Source organism: Ambystoma mexicanum, chromosome 8, assembly GCF_040938575.1.
Source record: "Ambystoma mexicanum isolate Mex_15411 chromosome 8, UKY_AmexF1_1, whole genome shotgun sequence".
Lineage (NCBI taxonomy): Eukaryota > Metazoa > Chordata > Amphibia > Caudata > Ambystomatidae > Ambystoma > Ambystoma mexicanum.
Window position 1 is genome coordinate 733,896,240 of NC_090929.1, and position 23,908 is coordinate 733,920,147.

Here is a 23,908-nt window from a genome sequence, read left to right on the forward strand (position 1 = left end):
CTTCCTTGCCAAGAGATAGGTGAGTCTTATCGTGCCTTGGTTTGGCTCCCCAACCCTGAAGTCTCTTCTTCTTTGGTTTAGCTCACTTGGCTCACTTTCCTGCCAGGTACTGCCATGAGGAAGATGACTCGTATCACTCTCTTGGTTTGGGTCCTTGACCCTTATTCCTCACCCCTTCCCTTTATGTCTCCTTGGCTGCCTCGCCTTGCCAACTACTGACATGAGGAAGATAGTCCTGTTTTTATATTTGTACAGTGTTTTTGCCCCCTGTACCTTCCAGCCCCTGCCGGTCCCGGGCGTCTTTCCCATTACCTTCTGTTTTCCCAGGATGCGCGGACAGTCTTCCTGGGGTCTTTCTCCTACTCGAAGTGCTGTGCTGGCATCTCTGTGTCTCAGTGCCTTCACCGTGCGGGTCTCCTGACCGGCCCTTTGAGCGACTGTATGGACGCTGCCTTTTATATTTGCATCAACTACTATCCTCTTGTTAACCGCCTGGACGCCGTCCGGTAAAGGAATCCTGTTCTCCTGCTCTCGGTACCGTCCTGGTCTTCAAGTCTCCTTCGTGCTTCCCGGGCTTCATGGTCACTCTGTCATGATCACAGCCAGGGTTCATAGTCTTGATTCAGACATACAGGCCAGGCGGGACTCATTGCATAGATCAGCGGGTCAAAGGTGGGTGTTAGCTTGGCACACATGGCATTTACACCATTCACAGCATTGAAATACCATAGACGTCTATAGCCTTTCGGTACTCGTAAGATGGCCGCCTAGTGGGTCATGGACAAGCAGCCGCTTTGAACTAGTCATTTGTCTTAGAGAGCTACTTGAGCTGTGCCCCTACTGGAACGCGCGCTTCTCGTTTTCCCCACTGACAGCAGTGTAACACTACCGGCACTTCTGATCACAGAACATGAAGAATTAAAGAAAATAAATATTAATTCATTGAATAGTTAACAGAATATTCACAGACCACAGATAAGATTTACCAGACCGAAGATGTCCTTCGCCAGTTTCCAGTAGAAGAATATTTTTCGTCACAGTGTCTCTTCAGTCTGCAGTCTTCGTTCGCAGCTGCAGAACCTTCTGAAGATTTTTCCTCAGCATTCCGAAGACCTGCGGAAATAAAGATACTCAGTTAAATAACTAACATTAGAGTTTTAGAGTCAAGACAATTTCTATGCGTATACTTACCTGAAGCTCCACAGAGTTTTCCCGTACAGTAGTTACCCGTGCTTCGCAGTAGAAAGTTGCAATCTTTCAGGTAAGACGAACATACACTATCCAACTTTTGCCTTTCTGATAACGCACTCAACCTTTCCGCCATCAAAGTTCCTTTTCCTGCATACTGAAATCTCTTCATTTTCAGCGTGCTTCAACTGTAGCAAGTGCGCCAACTCTCCACAAGAAATAAAGGGTCCATATTCTTCTCCTTTAAACTTTTTCATCCTCCAAGACCCTGCAAGAGAAAGAATAGAGTAGTTAGCACGAGAGATCTCTCCAAATTAGAAAAACTTTAATTCAAAGAAAGACAGCAGTTATCCTCATTTGATTTCTGTCAAGAGACTCCTTCTCTTAAACACTTGCCTCCATAGTCTTCAGAGTTCTTCAGCATTCCAGTTTTCAGAAAACACAATATCAACGCGGCCCTGTGAGACAGCAGGACAGAGAGCTCCACAAATACAAAACACAGGTGAGGAGAGTGTGTGATCACAGATTTAGAACGGAGTTTATTCTGGGTGAAGTAAGACATACTCTTAGCAGTTCTCGCCATTCTAAACACTTACAGTACCTCCATATTTGTTATCTATCTGTCCTGACGGGGAAAAAAAACCAAAAGCTTCAGTGTAGCAGATCTACAGGCTCAAAGATCATTACGCTCCTGAGGAGTCCAGGTAAGCGTTAAACACTTGTCCTGTTTGTTTGGCTGCGTCTGCCCGACAGGCAGTCCCTCTTTGGTTTTTGTGGTGTAAAAGGAACCGTGCCTCCGGGGAGATCTATACCGCTGAAGTACCTTCTTGGTATTGCTATTTATTGTTCCTGTGTTGCACCTCGTCCCAGTAAATGGATTACCTATGTTCCAATGTTCAAGTAGTCTACTTTACAACAGTGCATAGGTCTAATGTCTACAAAGTAGGTTAGTAGAAGGAGAGGCTAGAGTGTGCAGGGGTCTGATGTTGTTATAAGGGCTATAACCTAGATGGTCGTCCTCCTCCCTAAGGTGGGATTTTCGCTCCCCCTGAGGTTCTCCTGTATTATAGCATCGGGTAGCAGCCTGGCCTCATGGAATAAAGGGCTCCCCCTCAGGGAGAAATGACATGTTGTGAATCGTCACACCCCAAATACAAAAATGTTGGAATCCGACTGACAAAAATGTTAAGTATAATGGGCAGCAAAGTACCCAATGACAATATGGTGCTATTGCTTGGTATTTGGTCCACCTCTACTTTTAATCAATAGGATAAGCAATTTCTCTCAACTGCTATAATGATAATCAAACGAGAACATTACAATGCTCTGGCCGAGTGAGGAAACCCCCACCATCTCCAAATGGATTGTAGACGTCGATTTAGTCAATGGAGGAGAGTGTGAACAGGATGCCTGGATGCCCTCTAACATTTACAAAAATATGGGGTAAATGGAGAAATGTGGGAAAGTGACATTGTAAACTGGTGATTTTATTTTGTGAAGGGGAATGTATAGATGAATAACCTGCAATTACGTTGGTACATCATTTTGATTTTCTGCTAGGCCGCCTTTGTATGCATCATAGTACTTTTGATTAAAACCAACACATTGTGTCATTAAAAAAAAGTGCCTTTTCTCTCTATCCTAGTGACTCCGCTTCACTGGAAAGGTCTTGAACACCCGTCTGGGCGCAGGGCCTTCCTTGTTGAGGACTAGTTTACGAGCATCTTTCAGATGTGTACATCTTCCATGCCCAGTGGCTGGTCCAGTCCTACCTCTTTCTGCATCTTCTGGGCCACATGGCCTTCTGTATCCTGGTGGTACCAAAGGCTCAGTTGTACATAACATTGCTCCATTGGCTAATTCAATGTAAGTGGTCTCAGTTTCAGGCCAACAAGTCAGACTTTTTGCGGGCTCTGGGCAGGGGGTCTTCATCTTGTGTGGTGGACTCTGTAAAACAACTTACTGAGAGGGGCGTTGCTTCAGCAACCCTGACTACAACTGACTGTTGTTGCATACACATCCCAGAAGGCCTGTGGCAGTGAACTGCTAGATCTTATGGTGAGCTAATTCTGGTCTGATGGAGACTCTGGAAGAAATCAGTTTGCTGGAGTAGTGAGCAATCAGGGTGGTCCCGATTGCCTTCATCCCCACTGCACGCAGCAAGACTGTGTGGGGCTGGACAGACAACAGTGGCCATGCTCTGCCTCTACAAATGGGGTGGTTTGGGGTCATTGCCCCTGTGCAGAGATGCAGTTAAAGTCTTGAGAACTACATGTGTCTGAAGGCAGCCCATCTCTCCTGGCACTGAGAATGTTGTAGCTGATTCTTGGAGCAGCAAGCCTTTGCCCTCAGTTGAGTGGGAGCTGTGCTAGGAGGTTCGGGAAGAGAGGTTTTCAACTTTTGGTTTTTAATGACTCCTCAAGTAGACCTCTTAGCTACCAGTGGGAACAGGAAGTGAGAGTGGTTCTGCTTCAGAGTGTCTCATTGACGGGAAGCTAAGGGAAGGACCCCTTAGCAGGTTGAATGGAATTGTGTTCTTCTTTATACATTCCTGTCAATACTTGTCATTACGCTAGTTCTCAGGAGACTGCTGCAGTTTGGGTTCTTGTTGATTATGATTGTTCATTATACCCTGAGCTTCTGGATTTGTCTATCCTTTCGGCGAGGGTAGCTCTCTCTTCGCACTTGGAGAGTGAGGAGGCATGTAGTTCAAGGTCTTCCATCCAAGACTCAGCAACCCGTTCCTTCATACTTGCCTACTGAGAGGCTGGGATGCAATGAATGGGACTTGTCAGACGGTTTACTGGGTGTACTCCTTTACGCTCTTTGGTTGGCCACCAAGTCCATTCATGTCTGCAGGTGGTGTACGTTTTCTGCATAGTGTCGGGAGAAAGGTCTGGACCCTTTCCTCTCTATCCTACTTCCTCTGTACTGTATTTTCTGCATTCCTTGGCTGGGCAAATCTGCCGATTTGAAATATGACTGGGGAGCTGGCCACCATTTCTGACTTTGAAAGGGACCCCGAACAAGGATTTTTCTTTACGAACAACTTCCCCCATGCCAGTTTGTTTTTACTGCATGAGATTTGTTTCTTTACGGAAACTCAGTTTGCACCCCTGCATTAATATTTGAGACTACTCAACCTTTGCCTGGTAGCCATCACTTCCGTTATTCACAGAGTGATTCCAGGCGCTGTCTGTTAAGCCTCTATACTTGTTGTTCTCTGATAAAAGGTGACTCTGTGAGACTGACCTTCCTGCCCAAGGTCATGTCGGATTTTCATCTCCCTCAGAAGGTCCATTGTTTTGTGTATTTCCCTCTTCCTCATCCCTCGAAGACTGAAGAGTGATTTCATCTGCTGGACTCTCTGGGGGCTCTAAACTGCTGCGTCTCTCCTTTGAGAGACATGAAGAGTGATGGCCAGCTCTTTGTTGTTTCTGCTGGTGCCCCTTGTGTGGGCAAGTCTGTGATGAGACAGAACCAGTCAAGTTGGATCATCCTCTGCATCTTGTAATACTACAGTCTGGCCAGTAAGGATATGCTTGAGGGCCTGGCTGTCGATCTGACCTGCAAATTGAGTCCTTTCTCTTTGGTCATCTGTCAAGCAGCCAAATGGCCTTCCCTCCACATTTCTGCCAAACATTACAACCTGGATTCCTTTTTGGGGGTAGGATGCTCTTTGGTCAAGCAGTCCGCTATAGGTTTTTGATATAAGGAGTGTATTTCTGCTCTCCTCCCTCCTCTAGATTTAGTTACTGCTATGAGTGTATCAAAAATGCATAATCTGTGGGTGGAAGGAATACATTAGAAAAATAAATGTCTTGCCTCTTTGTGATGTTCTTTCTGATGGACTAGTCCTTCTGCAGATTCCTCATCGCCTTCCCAACCTGCTCCTCTTGGTGGACAGCTTGTACATCTACTCTGTTCTGCAATCCCTCAACTGCTCAGTGCTGGCGAAAAAGAGTGTAACTGAGGCCATGGGGTGTGACTCCTCCATACATACTGGCCCCAACGTGCTGTCTGGCGTAGGCTGCATAATGGTGCTTGGTCAGAAAAATGCAGAGCCGCACAGCGCCGGCCGGTTGCCAAAAGGTTTGCGAAGACAACTGGTGGTGGAGATACATATCAAAGATGAGCAATATGTGGGAGGAAGGGACTCATCCATTAGAAGGAACATTACTCGGAGGGAAGTAATTTGTTCGTCTGGCATTTGCTGGGCTTATCAATTTTTGATCTTCACTCTTTCAGTACTGGTGCCGCTTGATTGCTCTACATCCTAATCTTCTTTTTGATTAACATGATGCTGTCCCACTGATGTTTCAGTCTGGGTATTGCTAGTCACTTTCGCTACACTGCACAGACTGCCTGTTCATCAATCACAGTACTTAACTCTTTGTTCTTCTGACACCATCCCTGCTTTTTGATATACATCTGATGATCATTATTTAATTGTTGGCATACTTGCAACCCCTCAGTCATATCCTTGTTATCACAATTGTCCAGGAGCCTTGAGGGTGGCATGTATGAATGCCTCTGAGACACTATGCTCTTGCTATTTTTATGAAATTGTGGTTATTACCTATACTTCATGTTTCTTCTGGCTCCATCATGGAACAATGGAGTACACCTATTTTGTGTGGGTGGATGTGTCTGCCTATCTGTTGTTGTCTGTCGTGGGATGTGGCTCTTAGGGAAGCTTCCTTCTCTTTAGGACATAACCTGGACATGGCATAAGGCTTTTCTATCTCAAAACACTCATCACACACACCAGTGATTGAAGGCCTAAAGATCTAACTTTGAATCTTGATTTATCTTGTTTTCGGGATTGCTTAAAATCCTATGAAGGTTCTTGGACCTAACATTCCAAAAGTCGTATTGGGGGTATCTTTTCTGTGTTTTGACTGAATCAGATTTGTATGAATTTCTTATAGTATAATAGTGTATCGAGATGTGTGCTTTCTGGGCCTTCGTTGTTATACTGAATCAATAGCAAGGTCTGCCACTCCTTGGCAAACAGCATGCATTCAAACACCCTACAGGTGCACCACACAAACTCTTAACTTGTTTCAATACTGTTGGGAAAGATTTTCTTTTTTGCAACTTTCCTTCCATAGTTTCCTATGGAACCCCATTCTTCCGTTTTGCTCACATGTTATGTGAAAACTGATCAGTCCTTCAGACTATCGGCACTACCATACTTTGTTTACCTTTTGCATTCTTGTATTTTTAACATTGCACACAGCACTTTATATAGCGCAGTGCAATGGGAATACTTTTGTACCCCCCTAGCTTTTTACACAAGTGACTTTTGGTTACTTTTATATGTTTCCAAAGACCAGCTGGTGGCAGCAGTTACATATTTACAATTTTTACAATATTGAACCGTTCTGTCCTCAAGTCTGGAACTTTGGTGGTTGCCAACTTGTGCCATAAGTCCCCTTCTCCCCGAATTCCAGCCTCCTATCTCTAAGGAAACCTGTCCTGGAGTAGCTTCTGTGACAGGATGCATGTCGTCGCCTGCAATAAGTGATCAGCTCTAGAACTCGTCTTCATCCATCCTGTGAAGCATCCTAAAGAGTTCTGCATCATTGGGTTCTGCATTTCTTTGATGACGGGGATTGCGTCTTGAGTTGCACCCTGCCGGAAGAATCTTCAAACCTGCAACCACTAGGCGCCTCTCCCCAGAACAAAAGGTAGAAGATCGAGCCTCCAGCGATCTCAGACGATCTATCATGACGTCTGGGGAAAATCAGAATCAGGGGGATAAGTAAGCATATCTGTGCGTGTCCCCCCTGTCCTCCATAGGATAACATTGGGGCAAGTCCCTTTGTCTCCTGTCTCACCTTTGGTGGTGAACCTGGGTCGGATATCCTGTCCCTGGATTAGCCTTGGGTTTGGAAGAAAGGAGAGAACTTAAGTTTTGTCTGTGGGGAAATTGTGATAGAACTTTTAATTAGTTTGAAACTAATCACCACCACAAGCCCATTGCTTCCATTTTAAAGATAACTCATACCAGTGAGAAACATTGTGTTGGACACTGTGATTTTGGGCACAAGATCCCAGTCTTCTTAGTGTTTGGACTTATAAAGTTAGGATATTGTGCTAGTGACTGGTTCCCGTCATTTTACCTGCAATGCTTGTTAGTTTTTTAAAAAAAATGTTAACAATTTTTATTGTTTTCTGGAACATACAACAAATGACTGTACAGTTCACCGTCTTCTCTATGTTACAATGACGTATGATGCATTCAAATCAAGGAGTACCCGTGATGTTAAAGAACTAGAGTGGTCCAAGAAACTAAAAAAAAACACCTGCCTGTGTGATCACAATCCAGAATCCCCCACATCCATTTTTGTAATAGCGTATCCCGACTCTGAAGTCCGGTTCATGGGTGCATCTGTACATTCCCACCCCACACATCTAATATTGACAGAGGCCTACCGGGGGATGTCATCCGAAGGGACAAACAGTGCTTGCGTCAAAACTTTCCATGCAAGCACGGCATCACTTGCCTCCCTCAACCCCACATATACCGCTCTGTGCCAGACCGCTGTTTCGTCCATCGGCCATCTGTACAGATCTCTCGGCCAAGCGTCAAAGATGGGCTCTCCTTAAGCTTCCAGGCCACTGCAATCCTGGGTTTGGCCATTACACAGATCAGATCGCTCATCCTAGAGAGGTTTATAGCATGTCTCTTCCTCCTGGGAAACCGTCATAAGTGACCAATTCAACATCGCTTCCCCACGCCCCCATCCCCCATTGCAGCCCTGTTCACTATTTCCCAAACCCCTGAATCACCGGGAAAGTCCAGTATATGCATCATGTCCACCTTGTCATTCTCATATCTAGGGCACTTCATCTGTCCTGCCCCTCTGAACTGTGATATTCTATGCAGGGTCATGTATGTCCTGTGTGTGATTAAGTTATTTGATGATGTCTATTAAGTGAACCTAATGGCAAATGTATATATTTGCATACTAGAGTATTTTATGATAGTACTGCCTGCTAGTTTAATTTTTCAGTGTGTTCTAAAGGCCTTAGTAAATGACCGTAGTTTTATAAGTGAATGTCTAAATTGAATTATTGTGTGCTCTTCTGTATGCACTCATTGAGAGCCCTTTACCCCCCTCACGCTCTCCTGAGAGTTTTGACTTCACATCCATGTACCTTGATTATGTTTTGGCTAACCCCTCAGAGCTCCTTGTTCATCATACCACCGGAGCAGCGAGGAGCATGCAGCAACATCCAGCTCAGCTGGTTGAAATATCGTGAGGTTATTTCTGAGTGCTCTTTTGGAGAAGCTGGCACCGACTTGCAAACCAACCCCTAAATTCATTTTTCACTGTGCACTTAGCATTGGATGCAGGAGAATGCAGCCGCACCACAGCCACGCCGACATTTGAAAATGGCAGCCGCCATTACTTTAGTTGGGCTTTGTTCGTAGTGGGCTGACTGAGCCCACCTCGCCTGGCCCGATTGACTGGCATTCCTCTCATAGGCCAACCAGAGGAGCTGGCAGGCAGTTAGCTGGCCCCTCTCACAAGGCCCTACTTCCAAGGCCTGCAAGGACTCAGATGGCCACCCATCCCCTCCTCCACGCCACCCATGCTGCCCACCTCCTTTCACCTTCCTGGAACAGTGGCCCAGCATGCAGCCAGCTTCTCTCCGAACTCGATCCTCTCCTAGAGCTAGGATCTCCTATTGCAAGCGTTCCTGTGAGTAATGCTCTGGACTACCTATATTCCTAATCACTTATTCCTTGTCATGATTTATCATTCATGTTCCTAGTCATACATTTCCTACATAGGACCGGTTATATTTCCATGTAATTCATCCGTTTTATGCCTTGGGATCGCATCATCCTAGCTATGCTTTATAACCTGCATATATGTTGGACCTAGCTGTGCCTTAAGACATTTTCTGCTGTTTTCTTTGCATCCCCATTGTGTACTGCATTTGTGTACTTTTTGGAATTTCGAACCTAGGTGTGTTTTTTACATCTCTGCACCCTTATTTCGTGATGCATTTGTGTTTTTTTTGGCTGTTTCGAAATGTGGTGTGCCTTACTCCTTTTTTGGCTGATAGGCCGCCTGGTGAGTTTGTGCTTGTGCTCTGCAGCCTCTCTCTCTATCTTCCATCCTCACCTCTTTCTCCACCTCAGTGGCATGCTCCATCTCCCCTATCTATTCTAACTGCGATGCTATAACCTATTCTCCCTCTCTCACGAAATCTGGAAGAAAAAAGTTTTAAAAAGTCTTCCTGGCCACCAACTTTGGTCTACCCATCGCAGACACCTACGTCAGCGCAACTTTCAGACACATTGTTACTGATATCCTCTGGACTCCTCATCTGATCTCTGCATTCTCTCCTTTCGCGTCCTCACCCATGAATGGTGGCACTAGGTGGGAAGTACTCTTGGCAGGCTTCTCATCATCCAGATGTATCATTAATGTCTATCGCAATGGCACTATCATGGCTCAGGGTCCTCAACCCAACCCCCTCCTCTTTGACTGGCGCCTGCCGTCCCTCATCAACTTCATTCCTATGCCTGCTACCGCTCCTTCCTCTCTCTCTGCTCCTCCTCCTCCTCCTTCGACAGGACTACCACACTCCTGTACCCCTCCTCTTAAAACCTTTAAAAGCGGAGTCCTGCTTCATCTAGCCATGCTTAATGCTCGCTCTGCTATCAAACACTCTGTGGACATCTGCCTCCTTCTCGAAGACCTTCACCTCAATGTCCTCGCTCTTACCGGCACGTGGTTCAATGCCAGCGCAGTCACTGCTTTTGACTCCCTTCTCCCTGATGGCTACAAAATCATTCTCTAAGCCTTGCCCTAACCATGCTGCCAGTGGGGTTGCCTTGATCTTCCCTGAGTGGGTCCCTTATTCCCTTATACCCATCCAGCCCTACACCTCCTTTGAGAGCCTGGTCTGCAAGCTAGGCATCTCTCCTACTTCCTCCCTGACCATTACGACTATCTACAGATCACTTGGCACTATCTCCTTGTTCCTCTCAGAATGGCCTGATTGATCCTCCTCTCTCCTGACATCTACCTCTAAACTCCTCCTCCTGGGTGACTTCAACATCCACCTTGACTCCTCATTCACAGCCTCCTCTCTCTTCCGTTATCTCTGCACCTCTCACCCTCTTCATTCTCCCCTCTGGCCCTACCCACTTGGCTGGACACACTCTCGATGACTTCATCCATACTGATCTTTTGTTCTCCGCCCCACTCTCCACCCCGCTTGCCTTGTCAGTCCACTCTCTCCTCTCATCTGGGTCCTCTCATCCCTCTGACCGCACCTCCCCCAGCTCTGCCAACCTTGTTCGCGGACATCCGCCTGATGAAACGAGTGTCAGTTGCTGCCTTCGCTTACAACTTTGCCCCCCCCACTGCTGACTCTACCTCTGACTCTGCTCTCAGCAACATCCATCTCGCCATCACTAACACTCTCGCCATTCTTGCCCCAGTCATGAGGATCCACCTTAAACATGCCACCAATCGTAACGCCCGGTACGACTCAGAACTAGCAGCCCTGAAATGCAAGTGCCGAACTGCTGAATGAAAGTGGCAGAACTCAGGGTCATCCTCTGACAAACTGGCCTGTCGCCTTTTCCAAAGGAAATATAGTCTCTCCATTCATTCAACGGCCCACATCCAGGCTTGCGTCTCTGGAGCATCCAACAACACAGCTGAACTCTTTAAAATCTGAAAGAAACTAGCCAATCCTTCTGCAGTTTGCTCCTCGCCTCTTCCCTCCCAGGCCTCTGCACTGCACTGGCCACCCACTTCACTGTTAAAACTCAGAACATCCTGAACACTCTTTCTTCCTCCACTTCGCCCTCCCCTCTTCCGTCCCCTCTGCCACCTCTGGTCTCTCATGCTCCCCATCCACTCTCTCCTCCTTCTCTCCTATCACATCAAATGAGGGCACCAGAGTTGTCCGCTCTATGAAGGTCTCCTCCAAACAGGTCTCCCTCTGTTCTTCCAGTACTATCAAGGACAACATCAGCTTCCTTGCCCCTGCACTTGCTGATTTCTGCAATCACTCTCTTGCTACCGGGTCTTTCCCCTCTTCCCTCACGCACTCCCTTGTCCACCCACCCCTGAAAAAGCCTTCTGCCGAACCCCCTTGTGTCAGGCTAACTACCGCCCCATCTTTATCACTCCCTTCCTTGGGAAACCTCTGTAGAAGTTGGTCTCCCCCCAACTAACCCAGCATACTGTGCTCACTGGTTGCCTACACGACCATCAATCTGGATTTCAAGCATCCAGCAGCATAGAAACTGCTCTCCTGAACACCTGTGAAGAACTGCTTGCATCTCTTGACTCTAACTTACCCGCTGTTCTTATTCTACTTGGTCTCTCCTCTACTTTTGATACAGTCAACCACTTCATCCTCATAAAACGGCTCCATGATACCCTTGGTATCTCCTAGCAGCCACTGGACTGGCTGACCACCACCTTCACTCACCGTCCCTTCCAGGTAATCCTGGGTTGTTTCTCCTCTCCAAACTCTATCTCCACTTGTGGTATTCCCCAGGGCTCTAAACTTTCACCCTGGCTCTTTAACACCTATCTCGTCCGCTTGCTCACCTCATCTCCACTTTTTCCCTGGACTTCCAGTGTTATGCAGATGAATCTCTTCTTACTTCCTCTACCATTCCTGACTGCCTATCTGCTATCCATTTTTGGTGTGTCTCTAATGATCTCTGTCTAAATGCCAGCAAGAATGAAATCCTTCCTATTGGGACTCCTGCTGCTTCTTTCCTCCCTTCACTTTGGCCCACCCTCTACGGGCTCTCTCCCCCTCTCCTTCATCTGAAGCCAGAAACCTTGGAGTCATCTTCGATTCCTTTCTCTTTCCTTTCACACTTCCTGGACCTTGCCAATAAGGCCCATTTCCAAAACACCTCCTCAGAGGTATCCTCCCTTTCCTCACTTTTCCCCAGAAGCTTAATGTCTCTAGAGCTCTGGCACTCTCTAGGCTCGATTATTGCAATAGCCTCTCCCTTAATCTACCCTCTTCCTCTCTCCACCTTGTCCAGCTAATCCAGAATAGCATTGCGATAATTATCCTTGGCCTCAAGCCCAGGGACTGTATTCCTCCAGTGGCTCCAGGTTGCTGTAGGGATCAAATTCAAATCCCTCTGCATCGTCCAAAAGGCTGTCTGGGGCCGGGAACCCACGCTATCTACAACTTGCCCTCAACAAATTCTCTCCCCTCAGATCTCTCCGATCTTCTGGCTCCAACTCTCTGCGTATCAAGCGCTTCTCTAAGCAGTGAGAAGGAGGCTGATTTCTTTCCGTGGCTGGCTCCCTCCTCTGGAACAGCCTCCCCCTTCCTCTTTGCCTTGAGCTGGATCTTCTCAAATTCTGCAGGCTTCTAAAGACTGCACTCTTTTCCTCCTCCTTCCCCCTCTCGCTCCCTTGCTAAACCCCACAGTCTCTGAGATTGGTCGCCCTTATGTGTCCTTCTGGTTCATGGCCTTCCGTCCAATCGCCTTCAGCTGCTGCCCTCCCCCTACACTTGCCTTTTGGGCTCCCGCTGGCCTGTGCTGTCCCACAGTCCTGCACTTATTTTATTGGCAGTCGACCACTCTTTACCAAGTGGTCTCTGCCAGGCTCTTACCTGTTGCCTTGCAGCTGACTCTCTGGAACTTCCCCCCTCTGGGGAACCTCTAGCACTTACCCCCATGTTCCCTTGTCCCTTCTCTCTCTCTGTACTTGAATATTCTGAATGTTCAAAAGGCCTAGTGGGACCGCCTCGTCATTGTTCATCATTATTTGATTTGCCTTCTGTTCCCTTGTTCCCTCCCCTGTGCCCTATGGGCACTTTGAAACACAATGTCTTGATCTATAAACGCCTTACAAATGCAAAATAAATAAAATAATAACTAGGGTGGCCTCCTAATATCTGGCCACATTTTAGAAATCCATCTTAACAAATCCATACCCACACAAGTGTATCTGCATGCCCCATCTCAAAAGATACGGCTCCTCCAAAATCACTTAGAAGCTTAACTGCATACAGAGCCTGCAGCCTTCTGATCTGCATGTATCTACCTTGCGACGGCATCTTTTAAGCAGATGTTTTCAGGCAAATGATGAAATGCGGAATGAGACCATTTGTTTTTTAAATGTGTTGAGGTTCATAACGTATTCACTCTGCAGAGTTGTACCATAGATTTCTACCAAATGTTGTTGTTTTTGTCATTGAAATTGAAGCTACTGTAATGGTCCACGTGATTGTTGCATCTTTTTTCCCCCCAGCCTAGTCTTGCGGGTGTTTCCTGCATTGAAGGTTGAAGGCTGGCTGTTCTGAATGGCCTGGAACATTACAAGAATTAACATTTAGTTCTACAATGTTTCGAACTACATTGAGCTTGAAAGGTTTTCGTTTACTACGTTTTTCTGTTTTGATTATGGCAGGATTTATTTTCCCCGAGTCCAGTTATATGCAAATCAAAATCTACTTCTTTACCAACTAGAAAAACCACTAAGGGGCTTACATTATTTGATGATGAAGAAGAGGTAAGTGGTAGCTTCTTACCTGGGAGCCATGTATTGTATTTTGTAATTTGTCATTTGAATGTCTTTATTTTGGATACGGTAAAACTCCTACTCTGATATTGCTTCAAATTAAGTAAAAGAGCAATGTGATGGATGGTTCTAGGGTCATAGTGGCTGAAATCACCTTCAATTCTTTGTTATGTTGTTGTGATTTGTACCATGCACCGTTGTCGTTTTCATTGTCTACAGCCACTCTGGCGAATCTGAAAAGGAAGGAGAGCTCTGTGGTTGTTGGTTAGTGGGATAAAGAGGGAGAGTTCTGGAGAGCTTTGATGGGCGGTTGGTAGTTTCAGATTGTAAAGACTGGTCACTGTTTGCTTGGTTTGTGTGTAGATGGTGGTGGTTAGATGTTGGTCAGTGCATGAGGGTGTGTGAGATGCTTTGTGTATGAGCTTTAGTTTTCTGCCGTTTGTTGGGTTTGATTGGGTGTTGCAGAGAGTGCAGTTTGTGGTGGTTTTATGTTTCTGTAAGAGGTATGGGTGTGTTTAGTGTGGTATTTGAGGGTGAATAAGAAGGATATTCAGCATGTTTTAGTAGGGTTAGTAGTTCCAAAGGAAATCCCCTGCCATGCTCAATGATTTAGTTAATGAATGGCCTAAGGCAGGGAGGGAAAAGGTCAAGTTGCAAGCTGCTAGCCAAGCACAAAAAGTTAGCCAACCCCTAAATTCTCTGTATTCACACAGAACACACTTTTCTTTTACTCACCAGTAGTCCATTATTACTAGCCAGTGGCTAGTGGTGTGTGCAGATTTGTAGGCCTTGTCCAAGGACTTAGTCTCATCCATAGCAAACCATAGAGAATTCAATAGACGTGGACATTCCCATCCATAGTACTGAAAGAACATCAGTTCTCTAGCTTTCTACTGAGCATCTGCTAAATAGATATTCAGCCAGATTTTGGCCATGTTCATGTGATACTAGCTGTTTACATATTTATTCACCTGTTACAATACGATATTTCTCAAATGCTCATTTCAAATTAAGAAATGTGAATGAATTAAATGTAATTGCTGGTCGTTCATAATTTGATTTTTACTTGGTTCGCACCTTCCACACAATCGTCATTTTAGAATTATATTCTATATCGTTTTGACTTCAGAAATGTTTGGCGCGCAACACCAGAGCGGTCATAGGAACCAGAGTCCACCTCAGGGCAGTTTAAGGGGTGAGGGGGTTTGTTGTTCGAGCAGGTTGGGGGTTGCTCAGGTTGGGGGAAGGAACACCCACGGGAATGATCAAACGTACTTAGGTTCTGCACGAAGCAAATGGAAGCAAAATTCCAAAACTGAACAATGGGGATAACAATACTAACATATAACATTCAAGGCCTAAATTTCCGAGTTAAAAGGAAGAAAGTGGAAGCCTTCTTAAGACAAGGGAAATATGATATACTGATGCTCCAAGAAACTCATATGCAGGACAAGATGAGAATAAAATTACACTGAAAGGCTACAATGTGATCCTACAGGCTAACGCGCCCGAGAAAAGAGCAGGGGTCATGATAGCCATCCGCGACTCCCTCAACCCTCAGATATTCCAAACAGAAGGTGATAAACAGGGAAGATACTTATTCACTAACACAAAAATTGATGGAATCCCTAGCAACTATATATGCTCCAAACTTGGGCCAAGATGGTTTTCTTAAAGATACATTAGACAATTGGAAAGATTTGCAGGGGGGGAAATAATTATGGGAGGTGACTTGAATATAGCATGGGATCCGAATCGAGACAGATCTGGGCCCAGACCTCAGGGACAGGGAACCCTGTCAAATGCATTAAAACAGAAAATGTCCTATCTATCCCTGGAAGATGTATGGAGGCATACCAATCCCAACCACCAGGGATATACATACTATACTAAGAAAGACGTAAACAGAAGAGATAGGCCTCATATTTGAACAATTTTACTAGCAGCTATACACATCTGATCTACCTGAGGAAAGGCTCTCCCAACGGTATCGGAAATGGATAGACAATTGCTAGGCGAGGCAATCACAGAGGAAGAAGTCATGATAGCAATTGGGGATCTCCCAAGGAACAAGGCCCCGGGCCCTGACGGCTTCACCGCACAATTTTATAAGTCGTATAAGGATATGCTCGTCCCTATACTAACAAAATTATTTAACTCCTTTAAGAATACGGGGGATATCACTAGATCAATGAAAAAAGCTAAAATGCTGGTTCTCCAAAAACCAGGAAAGGATCATCAGCTCCCTAGTTCTTATCGACCCATTGCTCTGATAAATCAAGATGCTAAGTTATACACTAAAATATTGGCCTCCAGACTTAAACAAGTACTCCCGAAGCTAATCCACCAAGACCAAGTGGGGTTCGTCCCATGTAGACAGACACATGACAACATTAGGAGAGTAGTCCACATGGTGGAAAAATCTGGAATAAAGCAATCTCCGGCGATAGTTCTCGCACTGGATGCAGAAAAAGCGTTCGACCGAGTAGAGTGGTCACTCCTTTTTGATATACTAAGGAAGATGGGGATAGGGGAGACATATATCCAGATGGTAAAAGCAAATTACAACTCCCCCAACATACGCGTAGCAGTAAATGGGTGCCTAAAGAATAAGATACATATTAGAAGGGGGACAAAGCAAGGGTTTCTCTTATATGCTATTTTCCTAGAACCATTGTTGGAAAGGATAAGGGCTAATAAAGACATTAAGGGCATAGACATGGCACGATACTCCCACAAAATAGCAGCATATGCGGACGATATGCTGGTGACCCTGGGGGAGCCGGAGCTTTCTCTCCCACCTCTGATGCAGGAAATTGACACATTCGGGGCACTTTCAGGCCTGAAAATTAATAGACAGAAATCAGAACTCTTAGCTCTGGCAGGAGACACCGCACAAACCCAAAAAATGGCAGAGGCATTACATTTTATAGTGGCGAAAACTGGGGTGAAATAACTGGGAATAGCATTGACAGGGAAAATACAAGACTTATACCCACAGAATTACCCTGCAATCCTGCAACAAATTAAAGGATAGTTCCGGGACTTTTTTTTTATTGTCCCTACGGGTCGGCCATGTGTTTGTAAGCATAAATCGGTAGATCGTAGGAAACTTTCCTATGGACCTTACCCGACTTTTCGCCCATTATCGCACTCGAAATCAGCCTCCATTTTGTGATAATCCTATCATTCCGCCGCATCGACCTGGCTCACCTGCCTTTGCGGCACTAAATCAAATCCCCCGCCCCTGAAACAGACTTTATCAAAACATTCATATTCCCCGCCTCTATCCGTGACGTGACTGAGCTGCGTAGGCAAACGCGCCCAGGCGTCTTCTACGCGACTCCACACAGACCCCGGAAATCAACACAGATCAGCTCACAATACAGCGCACCACAATTCGGAATATGAAACTGTACTTTGAAATCAAACCGCAAGATTGTAAATGTGGTAAAGTACATTTATTTGACATCAAATGTTTAGAGAATATTCAGCGATTTGCATTTTTATTTGCTCATGTTCCAAAAAGTTCGTATTGAGGAACGCGATGGTCCTTTGCTGTACACAGGGTCTTAGAGCATCTCACAATACAGCGCCACAATTCGGAATGTGAAACCGTGGTTTAAAAGCAAACGGCAAGATTGTACATTTGGCAAAGTACGTTTATTGGACATCAAATGTTTAGAGAATATTCAGCGATTTGCATTTTTCTTTGCTCTCGATCCAAATTAGTTCGTCTTGAGGGAAGCGATGTTCGTGTGCAGTACACAGGGTGTTGGTTTACGATAAAAATAAGCTCTTCGGTCGCACTGATAATCGCATGGCTGTTCCAACAACGAGGCACTAGGCCACCACAACGGTAGGTATGTTGCATCTAACCGTTAGTACCGCGTAAGGGCATACTTGTACTTGGCGATCGTCCCATAAAATGGTCAGGGTGGTAACGTTGTTCACGCGGAGAAGCAACTGGCGGCTGTAGAAGCCGTCCGCCGGTGTCCGGTACTCGTGACACAGACAGTAGTGAATGATGTACCTAAAAACATAAAAAATGAAATTAGTCTCACCATCAGATCCTTATTAAAATCATAGCGAGGACAGCGCTACTGGGTGTACACAAGTGTTTAAAGGCGTGGCGAGGCAGGGAGGGGGGGGGAGTGGAGTACAAGGTAAGTAGCATAAAATAATAAATAAATAGGGCCAGCTGGTGGCAAGTGCAAGGTAAGTGCAGAACAAGTGCTGGGAAGGGGGGGCTGTAGGATACTGAGACAGTCCCCCAGTGCAGGGGTTGACAGGGAGGCAGTGCAGGTGGAGAGTGGAAGGGCCCAGGACCGAGGTCGCAGACAGTGGACCAGTTGTAGCAGGGGAGAGGGAGAGAGAAAGCAGAAGCAAAGAGGAAGGTTTTGAGGTGCTTCAGTAAAAGCAGATGTTTCTCCTCAAGATAGTGCGCGGTAGAAAACAATATGCCACATAGAACGAACAAGTACAACTGAACCCGTCTTTAAAGCCACTGTATAGTAATGAAATTGCGGTATAAACTCATCAAAAGTTACTTACATTATATTTGCATTTTCCATTGTGTCTCTGTGTAGGGCAGACCCGAAACACCACTCCTTCTTTGCCGACGTTACTTCTTCTAATGAACGTGGCTCATCGTTTCGTTTCTGAAATTTTATTCATTATCTTTTCTTAGTCTTTCAGGATGGTCCCGGCCTGTCAAGGTCAAATCACAATAGAACCTTATACTGGGTCGTGGGCCGTTCCGCCACCCGAGCAAAACATCAAAGCAGCTGACCTTCACTTTGAGCGAGCACACATTTCTAGTTAGCTCCAGTTAGTGTAAGGGCATCTTGTCTGCGTGCCTTTTTTTTTATTGTCCCTATGGGTCGGCCATGTGTTTGTAATACGGAAACATTCTATAATTTTTGTAAAAATGATTTATATTACTGTTTGGTTTAATTGCAATGGGCCTGCAACATGAGGAGACTCGAGAGAACAGACAATCAAATTACAATCATTTAAACCGTGATGTGTATTTCTCAATGAGCTCTGCTTTAGGTGGACATGGAACAGAGGCAATGTTGGGTGGCAATGCAGTTGTCCCCTGCATAGGTTCGTTCACCACTCCATGTATGTGCCTATCGAGGACATCTACGATAAGTCTCTCAATAAACTCATATTGCATATCCTCAAACACTGGTTTGATCACCCATTGTTTACTTCTTTTAGTGAAGGCCTTATTGTAGCGAAGCGTCCCTAAAGTTCCGGTCGTCCTACTTTGTTGACGGCCAACATTATGGTTATGTGCCAAGACCGCTAGAAGAGTCCGATTTATCATGCCTTCCATGCCAAAATGCAATCTTTTGGGCCTGTACTTTAGGCACATATTGTGGAACACCTCCAAATCTCCTGTGTGGCAGAATTCCGTGAGTCCCCTCAAATCTCTTGTTATAGTTTTATCAAATACAATCTTTTCAATGGCCTTGTGAGTGGGTGATGAAGGAATCAACCACTTCTTCTTCCGTGCCTCCTCTGTGGACAAATGGCCATGTTCACATTTGTGGAAATGCTCATTTGTCGACCATCAATGTACGTTGCTACAGTGCAACATTACTGACCGCCATTTTTCCAGTAGAATTTCCAACGACCCTTCACATGTTTTTGAGCTCCACCAAAGATGGTTGCTGATTGACTTGGACCACTGTGAAATACCTTGCATATCTTTTTTTTTTCCTGCAGCCGACAATTTTTTATTGATTGTTTTTGCAAGATGCCATACGTCAAATTGGTGATTTATATTTTTGTACTCTTCTCTCATTGTCTTGGCAATTGAAACGTGTCTGTCCGTGGCTATCAGGTCGATCACCATTCCCCGCGATTGTAGTTCTTGCAATGATGCTACAAAGCCAACTTTCTCCATGGCCACTGAGGATGTACTTTGTGACACCTGCACGACCACCGAACTCACAATTTTCTTACTTTCCATGTCCTGAAAGTGGTAGGTGCAGTACTTGGCTGAAAATCCTGGGCTGTCGCACTGTCCATCACCGGCTAGCCTGAAGCGTTTGCCCGCGAATGTACTTTCCATTGACATTTTTTCCATTCTCCAAGCTTCGCTGATGGCTGGAAATAGATAATCGGTTTGGTATTTGTAGAACTGACTTTTCGCAATGAAATGGATTCCCACAAACTGAAAGAAATACTGTAACTTTTTAAAACTTGAACCACTAAAAAGTGCGGCCGCTGCACAAAGTAGATTGCCTGCTGGCAGTTGCCCCAGCATGGGTTGTGCAGACCATGCGAACGGATGATATTGTGTACAGGTGGCATGTATTTTAAGGTTAGTGCCTCGAATTGCACGAGTCACATTAATCAATGGCTCCCCACATACTTCCCCACCAACCCAATGCCCACATTTCATCATCATAATAATATCCATCAAACAGCTATCGAATACAATGAATTTGGCCTCTTTCCTTATACTGTCACTCTGCATCCCAGCTGGTTCGGCCTGTAACGTTGAGGACATGTCACTCGCATGAAAGGTACAATCTCTGATATCGTCTTCCGCTATGCTGAGTGATATTGATGGTGTTTCATTGTCGTCCACTTCATTCTCTTCCATTGCAACATCTGTTCCTTGTCCGGAGATGGGAGAAAAAAACAATGTCTTCAACTTTCGCGCGCTCTTATTTTTTGCGGGTGTGGATTCTGTGAATTGATCTCCGACTGCATCCAAACTACCAGGAGGACATTCACTATCAATGGCTGGTGGTGGTATAGCTCCGTTGTCAATCACTTCATATTCTTCCCATTGGCACGATGCATCTCCAGTCTCAAGTCCCTGCCAAAAGGTTTGACAAGCAACATCTCTCGTTCGCTTCACTGTCTGTGTAGATCTAGTTCTTACACCCACTCGCAACTAGAGGACAGATTAGAAAAGGGATGTTCAGTTTAAACACAACTTACAGTATTGAACTATTGACAGTGAAAGACAACATAATATAGTGAACAGGACACTAACCTTCTTTTGCTTTCTTTTCTTTGAAACTTTCTTGCCTAGAAATTCAACATCTGGACGCTGTTGCTCCGACTCGTGTGTGCATGTCTCCACTTCCTCTCGCGCTGCAACGACTATATTTTCATGATAAGCACATCCATCACTCACTGAGGCTCCATCGACTCCCTGAAACATAGAACTTTCATTAGTATGTATAATAATATTGAAAACACAAAATGTACTTGGGGACCAATACCCATACGTACATCTCAATAGCAAAACACGAATGAACGCATTGTGTAGAACATTCAAACGACAATAGTTCACGCATTGTTGATCTAGTTAGATTGAACTGTCAAGATCCATACCTCGGGCTCCGCATAGACTTCCATTGATGATATTATTGAAGATGACGCTTCAGCAACTCCCTGAAACACAGTAATTGCATTAGTATGGTTTTCTATTTTGTTTAAAAGAACATAAACTTTCTGCAGGCGTCAACGGCTCATCTAAATAGACCTGCACAAATGATCAGTTGTCTAAAATAAATAATGGATATCTAAATATGATTCGATTTGCTCCATCGTTGGAAGTGTCACCACCCAGAGATCTGCATCAACTACTAGGGGTGATGTTCTTGTTGAAGAAGCTCCGTCAGCTCCCTGAAACATAGTACTTGCGTTAATAAAGAAGGAAGTATAGCGGATGTAATCACGTCATTTGATCTCGCATGATTGATCTGTCAGTATCCATACCTCGAAATGCATAAGAACATCAAGGGACGCTGTAACTGCGGTGCACACTTCTGCAAGCTGTTGCGCCGACCCGTAACTGCATGCTCCCCCTTCTTCTTGGACTAATGCTCCATCGACTCCCTGAAACATAGGACTTTCATTAGTAATGAACACAATATTGAAAAAAGAAGACACATAGGAGGGCGACGACAGAAGGACATACCAATGGCTAAAAACGAAAGAAACATTGTGTGTAACAATCACGCTACAAGAATGCAAGATCTGATGATCTCCATCGATGGAACTGTACGGAAACGTACCTCGAGCATCTGAGTGACATCTACGGTTGTCGTCAATGCGTTGGACTCCTCAGCATCTCCCTGAAAGACAGTACTTGCATTATTTTGGATAACAATAATTATAACTGAAAACAAAGACTAGAGGACGAGTACTGTGGTGTACCATTAGGTAAAATGATTACACGATCAATTAAAACTATTGATTTACATGCCTAAAACAAGTCAGTGTCAGAATAGCTAAGTAAGATTACCCGATAGGCGCTTGAAGTGGCTGATGACTGCAATAACGACACGGATGGAGAATCTTCCGCCTTCATATTGAGTGGATACATAAATGGGGAAATTATTGTTAGCTAATGCTACACACTACCGCAAGGCCGAGAGACAAATACGTAAACTTGACTCACCAGTGGAGGGATGTGGACGAATAGAGTGGGAATAGCGGTTGAGAGCAATTTTCGCCTCGCTCGCGGTGTTTTCTTCTTTATTAGCAATGATGTGGAGTACATGTCTGGGCTAAAGTGCCTGCTGCAGATGCGGTATCGATCACCCCTCTTGTCCGCAAAGACTTCAAGGACTCTACTTTCTAGCTCAGAGGCTGGATATCCGCAATATCGGACCCATTCTCTTATCTGATCTATTGTCTTAGGGAAAACATGCATTATAGTATCTTCAGATTTGTTATGGGTCTTCGAAGGGCAACCGCCAATGGAACAGGCAGGCATTATGGAAAGTTCTGAAAAGTAAAGATCAACAATTCTCTATGAATACCAATGTGTTAAAACATTAAATGACACATAAAAGGTTCAATGCAAGGTCCGTTTTGGTTCTTGGAACTATACACGTTATTCACATGCGGATAAGTATTTCAATAACTTTCAAAAAATAGAAAAAGTAATTTGACTAAACTCAGAACATGTGACTAGTTCCTTGCATGTACTGTCATGAACGAAAAGAAAACATGGATGCAATTTGATGACTACTAGCAAATAGATATAAATTAAAAAATTGGACGCAAAATGATTATGGTACATGGACTTACCTTGACGAACAAACAGTTAGATGCAGGGATCAGAGTAGTTTCTTGTCGTAGAACAGGGAGCAGTTCACAGGTTGCAAACTGACGAGTTTGCTCAAAGTGGTCACGGAAGTTCACAGAGACGAAGAGCAGATAACCAGCACCTTCACGGGTTGACTAGCAAAGCGCAAAGAAGTTCTCATTAGAAATATGAAGTGGGTTATAAAGAATTCGAAACAGGGGTGTGTTTGTGAATGAATGACGTGTATATGTCGTGGCATTATGCGGTCTGCAGGGGGCCGTCCAGCGTGAGGGGGGATGCTTGGCAGGAGACACAGGGTCTGGAGGTAGACATGGGAACAACAAACCCATGCTCTATAGACCACTTTGAAGTGTACATGGTCTTTGGCACCTCTTGGCCTTTATCGCTCCCTGACAGCTCCACTTGCCAGCAGCGCAAGTACCCCGGTGCAAACTGCCTTTGATAGGGCGGGGGGTGGATCGGGGCGGTGGTCGTGCAGACAAGACACAGGAAGACTCGTGAATGGAGACACACTTATGTGGATTGCAGGGGGCCGTCCAGCGTGAGGGGGGATGCTTGGCAGGAGACACAGGGTCTGGAGGTAGACATGGGAACAACAACCCATGCTCTATAGACCACTTTGAAGTGTACATGGTCTTTGGCACCTCTTGGCCTTTATCGCTCCCTGACAGCTCCACTTGCCAGCACAAGTACCCCGGTGCGAACTGCCTTTGATAGGGCGGGGGGGTGGATCGGGGCGGTGGTCGTGCAGACAAGACACAGGAAGACTCGTGAATGGAGACACACTTATGTGGATTGCAGGGGGCCGTCCAGCGTGAGGGGGGATGCTTGGCAGGAGACACGGGGTCTGGAGGTAGACATGGGAACAACAACCCATGCTCTATAGACCACTTTGAAGTGTACATGGTCTTTGGCACCTCTTGGCCTTTATCGCTCCCTGACAGCTCCACTTGCCAGCACAAGTACCCCGGTGCGAACTGCCTTTGATAGGGCGGGGGGGTGGATCGGGGCGGTGGTCGTGCAGACAAGACCCGTTTGCCGCAGGGCCTCACCAAGGAGAGGCCATCTAACTGAATGTAAGAGG

General features: G+C 45.5%; 1 protein-coding gene across 5 annotated transcripts in view; it reads left to right on the forward strand.

The window, feature by feature from the left end:
* WASHC2C (WASH complex subunit 2C) overlaps window positions 1-23,908 on the forward strand; it is a 2,476,852-nt gene that overhangs the window by 1,524,497 nt on the left and 928,447 nt on the right. For 4 of the 5 annotated variants that reach the window (XM_069610545.1, XM_069610544.1, XM_069610548.1 and 1 more), the window contains one exon: window positions 13,623-13,724. The exons of the other annotated variant lie outside the window; for it this stretch is intronic. In XM_069610545.1, the coding sequence (XP_069466646.1) occupies window positions 13,623-13,724 (102 nt within the window). The remainder of the gene's footprint in view (window positions 1-13,622; window positions 13,725-23,908) is intronic. 5 annotated transcript variants of the gene reach the window in all.